Below are 12,223 nucleotides of genomic sequence, written 5' to 3'. Positions count from 1 at the left end.
AGAGTGCTGCCTGTATACATGCCCCCCTTCCATAGGCGGCATGGTGTCGCGCTCCCCGGCTGCGGCGCTGCCAGGTTCTTTTTTCCCCTTCTGGGGGTTTTTTTTTTGCCCTCTCCGCGCTACGGCGCTGGTCAAGGTGCATGCTTTTTCTGTAGGCAACATTCGTCACCCTCTCCAGTTATGGTGCCTGCCATGTGCAGGACCCCCCTCCTGGGCGGGATACTGCACTCTCCCTAACTGCGGGTTGGCCTTGTGCATGATCCCCCTTTCTTTGGCGGCCTACTGCAGTTTCTCCGGATACAATGCTGGCCATGTGCACGACCCCCTTACATAGGTGGAACACGGCACTCTCACTGGATTCGCTGCTGGCCATGTGCGTGCCCCCCTTCCATAGGCGGAACGCTACACTCTCACTGGATTCGTTGCCGATCATGTGCATGACCCCCTTTTTTAGGCGGAATACTGCACTTTCACCGGATACGGTGCTGGCCATGTGCACGACCCCCTTCCTTAGGCGGAACTCTGCACTCTCACTGGATTAGCTGCCGGCCATGTGCGTGCCCCCCTTCCATAGGCGGAACGCTACACTCTCACTGGATTCGTTGCCGATCATGTGCGTGACCCCCCTTTTTTAGGCGGAATACTGCATTTTCACCGGATACGGTGCTGGCCATGTGCACGACCCCCTTCCTTAGGCGGAACGCTGCACTCTCTCTGGATTCGCTGCCTGCCATAGGCATGACTCCCTTCTGTGGACGGCATTCGGCACTCTCACTGGATTCACTGCCAGCCATGTGCATGACCACCTTCCATAGGCGATATGATGTACTCTCATTGGATTCACTACCGGCCTTGGGCATGCCTCCTTCCCGGGTGGCGGCATACATACACTCCCTCGGTCGGTGGTTGTTCTCTCGCCTGTACATTGTTGGCCATGTGCATGACCCCTATACATGCACTCTCTCTGGATCCACCGTCGGCCACATCATGACCCCCCTTCCGTGGGCGGTGTACGCACTCTCACTGGATTCGCTGCCGGCCATGGGCATGCCTCCTTCAGGTGGCATACACACATTCTCACCGACTGCTCGCATTCTCCCTGAATGCGATGCTGGCCTTGTGCATGATTCCCCCCCCCCCCCCTCCTTTTCTGGGCGGCATACTACGCTCACCAGATACGTTGCTGGCCTTGAGCATGGCCTCTAACATGGGCGGAACGCTTACGCTCCCCTTGGATACGGTGCTGGCCTTGTGCGTGACCACCCCTCATTCCATGGGTGGAATTTTGCACGCTCACAAGATTCAAGGCTGTCCTTGTATGTGCTGTACTGGACTTGCACATGTTCCCCTTCATTGGCGGAGTAGTTACACTCTCACGAAATTTCGGTGTTGGGTGAATTGTTGCACACTCACTTAATGCTAGGATAGCCCTATGCATGTCCCCCTTTTCCCTAGGTGGACCTCCTGCGTTTCCGCTGGATACTGTGTGGCCATGTGCATGGCGCCTTTCTGGGCGAAGTATGGTATGCCCTACTTCTCTGACGTAGGTCCGGCCTTGGGCATCTCCCCCTTTTTGGGGCAGGCCTTTGCATTCTTGCCCACTGCAGTTTGCCAGGTACATTTCCTCCCTTTCGGGGCGGTCAGTTTGCGTTCCATCGCATTCCATATTAGTCTTGTGCATAACTCCTTTCAGTTTGCACTCCCGTAGATACTGTGGCACTCTGTGGCTGGCCCTCTTCGCGGTGTTATATTTTTGCAGTGAGCGGACGTTCTTGTGCGTTGTTTGGGCCGTGTATGCCTTCTCGTCCTGTAGGTGGGTTGGCCTTCTCACTGCTTACGGGGCTACTCGTACGTAGCCTCCTTCCTCCTGCGACATTCTTTTTCTCTTGGGATACGATGATTGCCGCAAGCCTTGCACTATTCTCTAAGGAGATCATTCTGGTGCAGTGTGGTATGATTCTTTCCGGATTGGCGCCCTCGGTGCTTCAGTCTGATCTGCTACCAGGTTCGGGCCGCTCTTCTTGGGAAGGTCACCCAACTTCTCTTGGGTGCTCGCTTATACAGGTCCGGGGGACCTCCACCTTGGGTTCTTCAGGGTATTCGCCTTCTGCGTGGCGGTGAACCGGGCGTCTCTGTGTAGCGGTGTTCTGCTTTTGAGCTGTCCTATGGCCTCTCTGTTGCCCACTCCCCCCTTTTTTTGGTTGGAGGGTGTTATACCGGCCTCTGTCTCGCCTGCCTTTTCTCGCCGGCTCTGTTTGACTCCCACTCGGTACAGATCATTCCGATGTGGCGTCTGTTCCGGCCACGCTTCAGAGGCTGTTCCTTCACTGCCCTTCCCTCTGGGGAGAGCATGTTTGTTCATTTGGATGGTTATGGTGTTCCTTTTCAGTCTCCCTTGTCCACACTGGCTGTACTAGCTGTGTGCCTAGTTACCGGGTCTACCGCTTTCTGTCCTCCCGCTGGGTGCAGATTGCGTTTTTTCCATTCTAGGCAATGTTTCGGCTTTGGATTCACCTTCTCGGTAACTTGGGAGGACTACCATTTGGTCAGGATTGTCTTTTGATCTCCCACACCGGAACTGTAGTCTGTCTTCCTGTGGTGGCTACATTGGCTTCGGCTTTAGCCTGTCTTGTCCTGGCGGTTGCTGGGCGGACCCTTCGGTTCCTGTCCGTTTGTCCTTCTGCTTCCCCACTCTGGGGGGATACGGGACAACCTTGCTCGGGGGCCGACGGGACCAGTTCTACCGACTGTTCTACCCGTGTTACTGGTCCGCGCCTGATCATTGGGTTTTCACCCGCTTGCCCAGGCGACTCTAGTGGGCTCGCTAGTGTTCGCTTCTAGCCGAGTTTTCGTCCAGGATCTGTGGTAGGACTTAGGGCTTTACCTGGGGTTCTGTGGGAAGCTGGGCGTTCCCCCACTCTGCCTTTCTCCATGGTTCTGTCTTTCTCCAGTCCGGCCTGGACCTGGGGCTGGGACTCTGTTGCTTGAAGTATCAAGTGTCATTCCTGTCCTTCCTCTTTCAGCGTTCCCCGTCCCTCTGGGCCTGTCAGGAACTTCTTCCATGGAGCGGCTCTTGGGTTCCTTTGTACTGCCCTCCGGTACCGTCCTGGGAACTACATACTGGGCTCTTGGCGCTCCAATTTTTCCTTGGAGCCGTTACAGAAGTTCTCTCTACTCCTTCTGTCCTGTACGGTTGGGTTTCTGTAGCCATCGTGTCTCTGACGGGTGCCTGAGTGGCGGCCCTTCTTGTTCCGAGCCTTCTGTCTTCCCCCAGGACAGGACTGTTCTCCATTCCGTCTCTTCCTTCCTTCTGAAGGTGGTATTTGTCCTTCATTTCATTGAGGCAGTCGTCCTCCCCTCCCCTTCCCCCCGGGAACGGACACTTCACCGATTTGGAAGTTGTTTGGGCCTTGCAGTTTTTACTTGGAGATCTCCGACTCTTGTCGACGTTCGGTCTCCAGGAGGTCCGAGCAAAGGGTTGACGGCCTCCAGGGTGGCTTTCTTCCGCTTTCTCAGAGTGGCTCTTGTTGTGGTTGCCGCACCAAGGGCAGGGTCCTGCTTTTGGTGTCACCATTCATTTGGCCAGGGCCGTCGGTTTTTTCCTGGGCCGGAGGCTTTAGGCTTCGACCATCCATTTGTGCAAGGCGGTCACTGGTCTTCCTTGCACACCTTACCGAGTTCTACAGGGTGCATACGCGGGCTTCGGCGTATGCTGCCTTGGGCCGCCTGGTCTGCAGGCGGCGGTTTTTTTTGATGCCTTCGGGTGCTTCGCCTTGGTGCTGTGGTCCCTCCCCCTTTGGACTGCTTTTGAACGTCCCAAGGTCTTCTGTGTCCCCCAAGGAAATTGGGCGAGAAAACGAGATTTTTGTATAACTTACCAGTAAAATCTCTTTCTCGCTCTTTCCTTGGGGGACACAGCACCCACCCATTCTTTGTTCTTCTCTGACTGTTTCCGAGTTTGTTTTACCCTTAGGGTAGTTGGCTTGTTGGTTCCAATTTTTTGGACTTTGCCTTTTCTCACTACTTGGACACGCAACTGGCAGTCTCTCTGTCCAGGCTGAGGGTATAGCTGTGGAGGAGGGGCTTAACAGTCTTCACTTAGTGTCACGCCTCCTAGGGAGATGAGCTATACCCAAGGTCTTCTGTGTCCCCCAAGGAAAGAGCGAGAAAGAGATTTTACTGGTAAGTTATACAAAAATCTCGTTTTTATGACACAAGTTAGTGGAATATGAGACTTTGTAAGAAAAAAAAATATAATTTCCGCTAACTTGGGCCAAAAAAATGTCTGAATGGAGCCTTACAGGGGGGTGATCAATGACAGGGGGGTGATCAGAGAGTCAATATGGGGTGATCACCCCCCTGTCATTGATCACCCCCCTGTAAGGCTCCATTCAGATGTCCGTATGTGTTTTGCGGATCCGATCCATGTATCCGTGGATCCGTAAAAATCATACGGACATCTGAATGCAGCATGACAGGGGGGGGAGGGGGTGATCAGGGAGTCTATATGGGGTGATCACCCCCCCTGGAAGGCTCCAGGGAGACGCATGTATGTGTTTTGCGGATCCGATCCATCTATCAGTGGATCCGTAAAAATCATGCGGACATCTGAATGGAGCTTTACAGGGGGTTGATCAATGACAGGGGTGTAATCAATGACAGGGGGGTGATCAGGGAGTCTATATGGGGTGATCACCACAGTCATTGATCACGCCCCTGTAAGGCTTCATTCAGACGCCCGTATGCGTTTTGCGGATCCGATCCATCTATCAGTGGATCCGTAAAAATCATGCGGACATCTGAATGGAGCTTTACAGGGGGTTGATCAATGACAGGGGGGTAATCAATGACAGGGGGGTGATCAGGGAGTCTATATGGGGTGATCAAGGGTGAATAAGGGGTTAATAAGTGACAGGGGGGGGGTGTAGTGTAGTGGTGCTTGGTGCAACATATTTACTGAGCTACCTGTGTCCTCTGGTGGTCGATCCAAACAAAGGGGACCACCAGAGGACCAGGTAGCAGGTATATTAGACGCTGTTATCAAAACAGCGTCTAATATACCTGTTAGGGGTTAAAAAAAACACATCTCCAGCCTGCCAGCGAACGATCGCCGCTGGCAGGCTGGAGATCCACTCTCTTACCTTCCGTTCCTGTGAACGCGCGCGCCTGTGTGCGCGCGTTCACAGGAAATCTCGCGTCTCGCGAGAGTACGCGCCGGCGCGTCCACCCAGAAGAGCAGGGCCGCCGCAAAGACGCAATCCTGCGTACGGCGGTCCTGAGGAGGTTAATTCAGTGTCCGTTCCGTGTTTTTTTTTTTTTTTTTTTGGGATCGTATACGGAACCATTCACTTCAATGGGTCCGCAAAAAAAGGATGGTACTCGGTGTGCATTCCGTTTCAGTATTTCCGTTCCGTTCTATTATTGTCCGCATTACGGACAAGGATAGTACTGTTTTATTAGGGGCCAGCTGTTCCGTTCCGCAAAATACGGAATGCACACAGACGTCATCAGTTTTTTTTGCGGACCGCAAAATATATACGGTCCTGTTCATGAGGCCTAAACTGCATTTTCATGGTGACTGTTTCCTTTAAAGGTAAATAAAAAAAATAATAAAAAAGAAAATAAACATAAATTTAAATCGCACCATTTCCCTATAAAAAAAAACAATAAATAAAAACCCATAGGCATTGCCATGTTCCAAAAACGACCATACTATAAAAGTATAAATTTATCCCGTACCGTGAACGCTGTAAAAAAATGAAAAATAAATGGCACCTCTCCTCCCCCAAAAATTTCATGATTAGAAAGTCATCCGTCCTTCAAAATGGTATCATTAAAAATTACAGATCACCCCACAAAAAAAGAGCCCTCACACAGCTCCATAGAATATGGAAATGCAAAAACATATTTTATTTTTTTCAGTATTAAACCAAGAAAAAAAACACCTAAATGTGCTATTGCTGTAATCTTGCTGACTCAGAGAATGAGAACAGATCAGTTTTAGTGCCATAAAAATGAAACCCATAAATCTGCTGGAATTGTTTTTTTTTTTTTTTGTCTCTTCCCCCCCCCCCCCCCCCTCTCTAATTCCATTTGAATTATTTTTTCCAGCTTCCCAATACATTGTATGCAATATTAAATGATTTCATTGGAAACTAGAACCTTTACTGCAATAAAAAAAATAACTTTAGACAGCTATGTGAACTCAAAAATTAAAGTCATGGCTCTTGGAAGGCAGGGAGTAAATAAACAATAACGCAAAAAACTGAAAATTGCCCAGTCCTTAAGGGTTAATGCTATTGTATGAAACCACATTCAACATCTAGATACTTTTAGTGACCTTTGTAGACCACAGCAGTGCTCGCCCATGTCCATTTAATCGTATGCGCACATCATTTATAGTATATGGGGTCTTTGCAGTCTTGGGGTTTGGAGCTCTTCTTTATATAACTTCTCTTTTTGTCCTTCTCTGTCCGTACATCTGTGTAACACATTAATTCCCTATTTTTTACTGGTGTGTGTTTGTGTCCTTATGATTGGAAGTCACTTATTTTCCATCTCCTGTCTGTATGCTTTCACTTTTAAAGAAGACCAATTTTAACGCTGTTTTGTGACTGCAGAGATCCCCAAGATGGAAAGTACAGACATTCAGCAGCTTCTAAAGGATGTGCTTGGTACCCCTGAGTGTGAACAGTCTGTTAACAGGCCAGCTGGAAGGATCGAGGGCCACATGGCAACTGGATCTGTAATTCAGGGTCCCAGACCCTTTCTTCAAAGCATTACAGGTGAGTGTTTGCATTCAGTTAATCTTCTGTCACGGCCCGGTGTGGGTATGTAACTCCACGCCGACCACAAAAGGGAAGGGAAAAGGTACTAAGCCTGGAAACTAGGGAAATGGGAAAAGGTCACCACCTAGTGAATCCCTAATCCAAGCCCTGACTACTATAAGTATGAACAGACCTTGAAGGTAGGAATGTTCATATGCTGGAACCTAGGGCCCTATCTTACCCTAAAGGGCCCTGGAAATAGTGTCAGGACAAGATATGACCTGTTCCTTCCCAGCTGAAGGAACAGGAGACTCCCTCAGGCCTAATACCAAAAGGTAGGGGAAAACCACAAACAAACAAGAAATAGGGAAAAGACACCTAACTCCAAAGTATGTAGACGAGCAGGAACTCAGAGGAGAACCAGACACCAGCACTTCACAACCAAAAAGGAGCTATCAACCGCATAGCATGATGGGTGAGGCCAGACTAAATAGAGGAGTTGGAATGACCAATTAAGCTACACCTGAGACCAGAGGTGTGGTCATACCCAGCGACAACACAGAAAAGTGAAACCAGAGAGGCAGTCGGATCACATCCCGTGCAGCCAGTCTCTTAGATCTTCTGACACCTGTAACAGGAGAGACAGTGACATCATCTTCCCGTCTGCAAGGCTGGTTGTTGAGTCTTTCATAAAGAAATTTTAACAGGACATTCAAATAAAAAGGGTCCTAAACTAAATGGAATAAATGTTTGGCAATACTGTCTGTCTGAGTATGTCAGATATGGGATAAGACCATCTAAAACATGGGTGCTCAACCCTTTCTTGTCATTATATATTGGTGTGTCTATGTTTAAAGGGGTTGACTACTTTCTGGCTCCTGTTGATCTATATGGCACTTACTAATATAGTCTTTTGTTGGAATTCTTTGTTATCTTCTATATTTCATCAGGTATGCCCCCCTTGTTTGCCAAGTCTTTTGTGCGAACACTGCGAACTGGCCATCACTGCTCACAGGCTCTCCCAGAAGGCAGTCACGATGCCTAAGGAAGGCATCGGGCTGCCTTCCCTGCCATGGGGTCCCAGTCGCAGCAGCGCGGGGACCTGTTGGACACCCTGCACACTTCTGAAGCTCGCACATGCCGCGGTCAGCGCTAACCGTGGACGTGCACAGAATAAATCGCTGGCATTCGTGATTTCACCAATGCCGGCGCATACAGCAAGGGTCTGGCTATCAGTGACTGCCGGACCTCTGCCGCGGATTGGGCGGGTACATGTACGGTGCTGGGCGTTTAGGGGTTGTCCCAATTTTTTTTTATAATCTATGTTTTTCAAATCAGCTCCTGGATTTGAATACTTTAATTGCATGTATTATAGCTACTTAGTTACTCAGTAAAATCTATCTGTATAGCGCCACCTGCAGGTTGCACTTCTAAATTTTTTTTTTGTCCTGCTCCGTAAGATGGAAGCACATGCTCAGTTCCATTCTTCAACTGCCACTAGCTGCATCCTCCAGGACAGACCCCCTGAGAGAAGACATGCCCCATGAGCTGCCAGCTTGAAATAAATCTAGAATAGCAATTGGAGTAATGAATGGGCAGATCTTTAGATCCATGGGAGGTAGAGGGCTGGTTCTTACTTTGTTAGAAAGGGATTGTCGTGTTTTTATGATATAAGGTTTTTATTATTTTTTCTTTTTTCTTTTTCATTACTCATGGGATAAACTCTTTAATACAAGGCAATTGCTCATTGGTTATAGCAGGCTCCATCACATGGATAAAGCCTATTTGAATGTGGGGTCTTGGGAATATAAGCGGAAAATTATCTGGGCCAGTGAAAACAATTTTTGGATGTTATTACTCACTAACCACTTCGCTACCGAGTGACTGGCAAACATGGCGCTCGCTTGTGCAGGCGTCATGGCCGGCGGGGTCATTAAAGCCTTTAGATGCCATATCAAGTGAGATCACGGCATCTAAAGGGTGAAAAACCCAGAGGCTTGTGCTTCTGGACTTCTTACCGGCTTCCTCTCCGGCCAATGAAGATGCCGGTAATTGATTTAAATGTGCTGGCTCTTGCTGAAGAGACCCAGGGAATTTAAGCTGCAATTCTTATTTTGGCCAGCAGGTGGCAGGCCAACATAAGAAATGAGCAATTCTGAATAATAAATGGATGTACAAAATTCATCATTGTTCAGAATAAAAAAAATTATAATTGGATTTTGTAGGCTCAAATACCAGCTTCAAAATCATAACAAAAAAGTAAAAAAATTTTTTTTTTAAATATGTAAAAGTTTAAATGGTCCCCTTTTCTGTAGAATAAAAAAATAAATACCTAAATAACAAAAAATATAAACATCATGGGTATAACCGTGACCGAAAAAGCCCTAACTGTTAAAATATAAAAATATTTTTTCAATACGGCTAATGGCGTATCTGAAAAAAGTCAAAATGGCCAATTTGACTTTTTTTTTTTTCCATCGCTTCTCTTACCTAATTTTTTTTTATAAAATTTGATCAGTCACACACACACACTCCAAAATGGTATCAATAAAAACTACAGATTGTCCTGTAAAAAATAATCCCCCCCCCCCCCCCCCACACACAGCTCAATAGATATAACTGTAAAAAAAAGTTGTGGAGGTCAGAATATGGTGACGTAAAAATGTTTTTCTCTAAGATTTATATTTATTTTTTCACTATTTAGACATAAAAACCTATACATATGTGGTATTGTTATAATCGTACGGACCCGGAGAATGAAGGGCACAGGGCAAATGGGTTAAGCCTCATTCACACGTCAGTGTCAGTGCTCAAATCCGTGAGAAGGTGGTCAGTGATGCATCTGTGAAGGATCAGTGTTGGGTCCGTGGGTCCGTTTTTTGCTGTCTGTGTGCCATCCATGTTTCACTAAACAGCTGAAAAATAATTTTCAAAGCATCTCTTCCTAATGATACGTGAAACATGGATGAAACACGGATGGTATCCGTGTTGCATCCGTGGTTTTCACAGACCCATAGACTATAATGGGCGTGATGAATTTGTGAACACTGACAAAATGGCGCATGCATCCATGCTAAAAACATGGACCCACGGACCGTGCTAAAACACTGATGTCTGAATACACACATTAAAATGAATGGGGGCTTGTGCTGTCCGTGAAGAACACGCACAGCACACGTCCGTGAATGAGGCTTTAGTGTGGGGATGTGGCCCCTTGTGATTAGCAATAGCAGACTAAAAAACCTGTGCTGTCTCAGGGAAGTTCAGAGAGGGCAAAGCTCAAGCTTCTGGCTGCGGAGACAAGCTGGCTATGCATGGTGGTTTACTTGTGTCGTTTGTTTTATTAATGGACTAATTTCTTATCCTTTTCAGGTGCTTCCCTGTCTTCTAATGTTCAGGTGGATCCTTTTTCTCAGTCTGGCTTCTTGGACTCCAGGTATGTTGAAGTGAACTTTTTGTATACATGTTAAAGGCAATGGATGCAATGCAGGCATTGTATAAAATGCCAAGGCGTTCTATACAAGTATTTAGGCAAAGTATGACTTGGTGGTTAGTTCAGTCTTTTATATACTTTGACTAGGCAAATATAGAATGACGAGTACTTTTTAGGCAAAATATGATGTATTGTATGTTAATAAGCCTTTATTGATGTCAACATAAAAGAAATGTAAAATAAACAAAGGGCAATATAAACTACACTTCTTCTAAAATAACGGAAGAACAGCACTGTCTTAGTGAAAAACAAGACTGAGACCAGTATTGTCCTCATTTGTGTTATGTCGCTGTATGGCGGAGATTTTATAGTGCTGTTGCTGTGTGAAACCTCTGGAAGGTAGAATTTTATACTTTGACGGTTCGCCTGACGCCCTCTGGAAGGAAGTATTTTATACTTTCCTGTTTTTGATTTTATGGTGCGGTGTGATTTTATTGCGCTTGTTGCTACACAACGGCCTCTGGAAGAGAGTATTTTGTACTTTGCCAGTTGGCCTTTAGGCATTACATAGAATGCCTACGAAATGTGGGAAATACAAAGGGGGTCATTTATTAAGACTAGATGCCCGTCTTAATGCCCTACTCTAGAGGTGGTCCGCACAAGTTGTGTAGATGCACTACCCTTTACATAACGTCGACTGATCTGCTTATAAATCTACGCCTGCTTCCTTGCTGGCATAGATTTAGACCATTTTCTAGGTGTAGAAAATAATGAATGAGAGGGCCCTGCTGGCCCTTCACTGCCTACGCCACTCCCCCTTTTTAGACCTGGTGTGAGCCAGGAAAATTTGCAGATTGCGTCGCAAATAACCTTTGCGTCGCAATCTGCGACAGAAATACGGCTAATATAGGCGTATTTCTGGTTAGTAAATGACCCCCTAACCCTTTCATACTTTACATTCTATAGATTGCCTAGAAATTGTATACAATTTTTGACTGTTTTGTTATCCACAATGTTCCTGGCCGTTTTTGCAGTGCCTTCCAAATGGAAAACTACATAAGTGGTTTTGACATGTGGCATCACACATGTGGTTTTCAAAGTGCGCTGTAAGGTTTTTCTGGGATTGTGCTGGGATTTTAAAGAAGCAATTTTAACAATACCTAGACCATTGCCATTTTGACTATTGCCAGTCACTTTTCAGACTGCAGAAATGAAGAGCAGGTACAGGCTGTGGTAACACAAGTTGGGGATGTGGGGGCCTGCACTGGGATGCAGTTAAAACTGTATCCGAACCACAATGACAACTGCATGGGGTTTTGTCACAAATTACTGGTGCAGTTGCAGATTTTACAGGTGAATCATATTTTTTTTTTTTGGTGCCGTCAGAATGCACCCTGATGACAATTGAGAGAGGATGTATAAAATTTGTCATAATCTGGTGACTTTCAATTTTCTTTCATTGGGACAGAAGTGGTCTGTTCAGTCCTGAGCACTGTGACACGGATAGCTCGCTGACCACAGCCTCCACCCCCACTACACCCACCACAGAGGGAGAAAACGATGGTCTTTCCTACAACCAACGTAGCCTGCAACGCTGGGAAAAAGATGAGGAGTTAGGGGAGCTCTCCACCATATCTCCTGTCCTTTACGCAAATAAAAATTTCCCCAACCTTAGGAAGGACTATCCAGGTGAGTTGTTGCTAATGTCCAACATTTTCATTGTAGAAATAGCAAAACGTTTAGTGGTTTTGTCAATGGAGTCAATGTTTAAATTCTTAATCTAATGCCACTGTATTTGACAATCTTAGACTGGTCGACTCGATGCAAGCAGATCATGAAACTGTGGAGGAAAGTACCAGCCCAAGACAAAGCTCCTTATTTGGTGAGTCTTAAAGGAGACTTTAAATTTGAAGTGTTTGTCTAGTGCTTTCTTATGGCTGATACAGAGCTCAACATCCCCTAGATAGGCATAGCTTTAACGACTACCTCCAGTTATATAGAAAAGTTATTAGTACGGGACTTA

At 46.7% G+C, this 12,223-nt stretch overlaps 1 protein-coding gene across 1 annotated transcript in view; it reads left to right on the top strand.

Moving 5' to 3' along the window:
- The window catches only part of KMT2D (lysine methyltransferase 2D), a 158,304-nt gene that overhangs the window by 71,249 nt on the left and 74,832 nt on the right, over positions 1-12,223 (top strand). Inside the window, 4 exon segments of the mRNA XM_040425528.1 lie at positions 6,621-6,785; positions 10,140-10,203; positions 11,669-11,889; positions 12,009-12,082. Coding sequence (XP_040281462.1) covers positions 6,621-6,785; positions 10,140-10,203; positions 11,669-11,889; positions 12,009-12,082 — 524 coding nt within the window.

This window comes from Bufo bufo, chromosome 3 (assembly GCF_905171765.1).
Source record: "Bufo bufo chromosome 3, aBufBuf1.1, whole genome shotgun sequence".
Classification (NCBI taxonomy): Eukaryota; Metazoa; Chordata; class Amphibia; order Anura; family Bufonidae; genus Bufo; species Bufo bufo.
The sequence above is the reverse complement of the archived record's forward strand: the minus strand, read 5'-3'. Positions and strand labels throughout refer to the sequence as shown.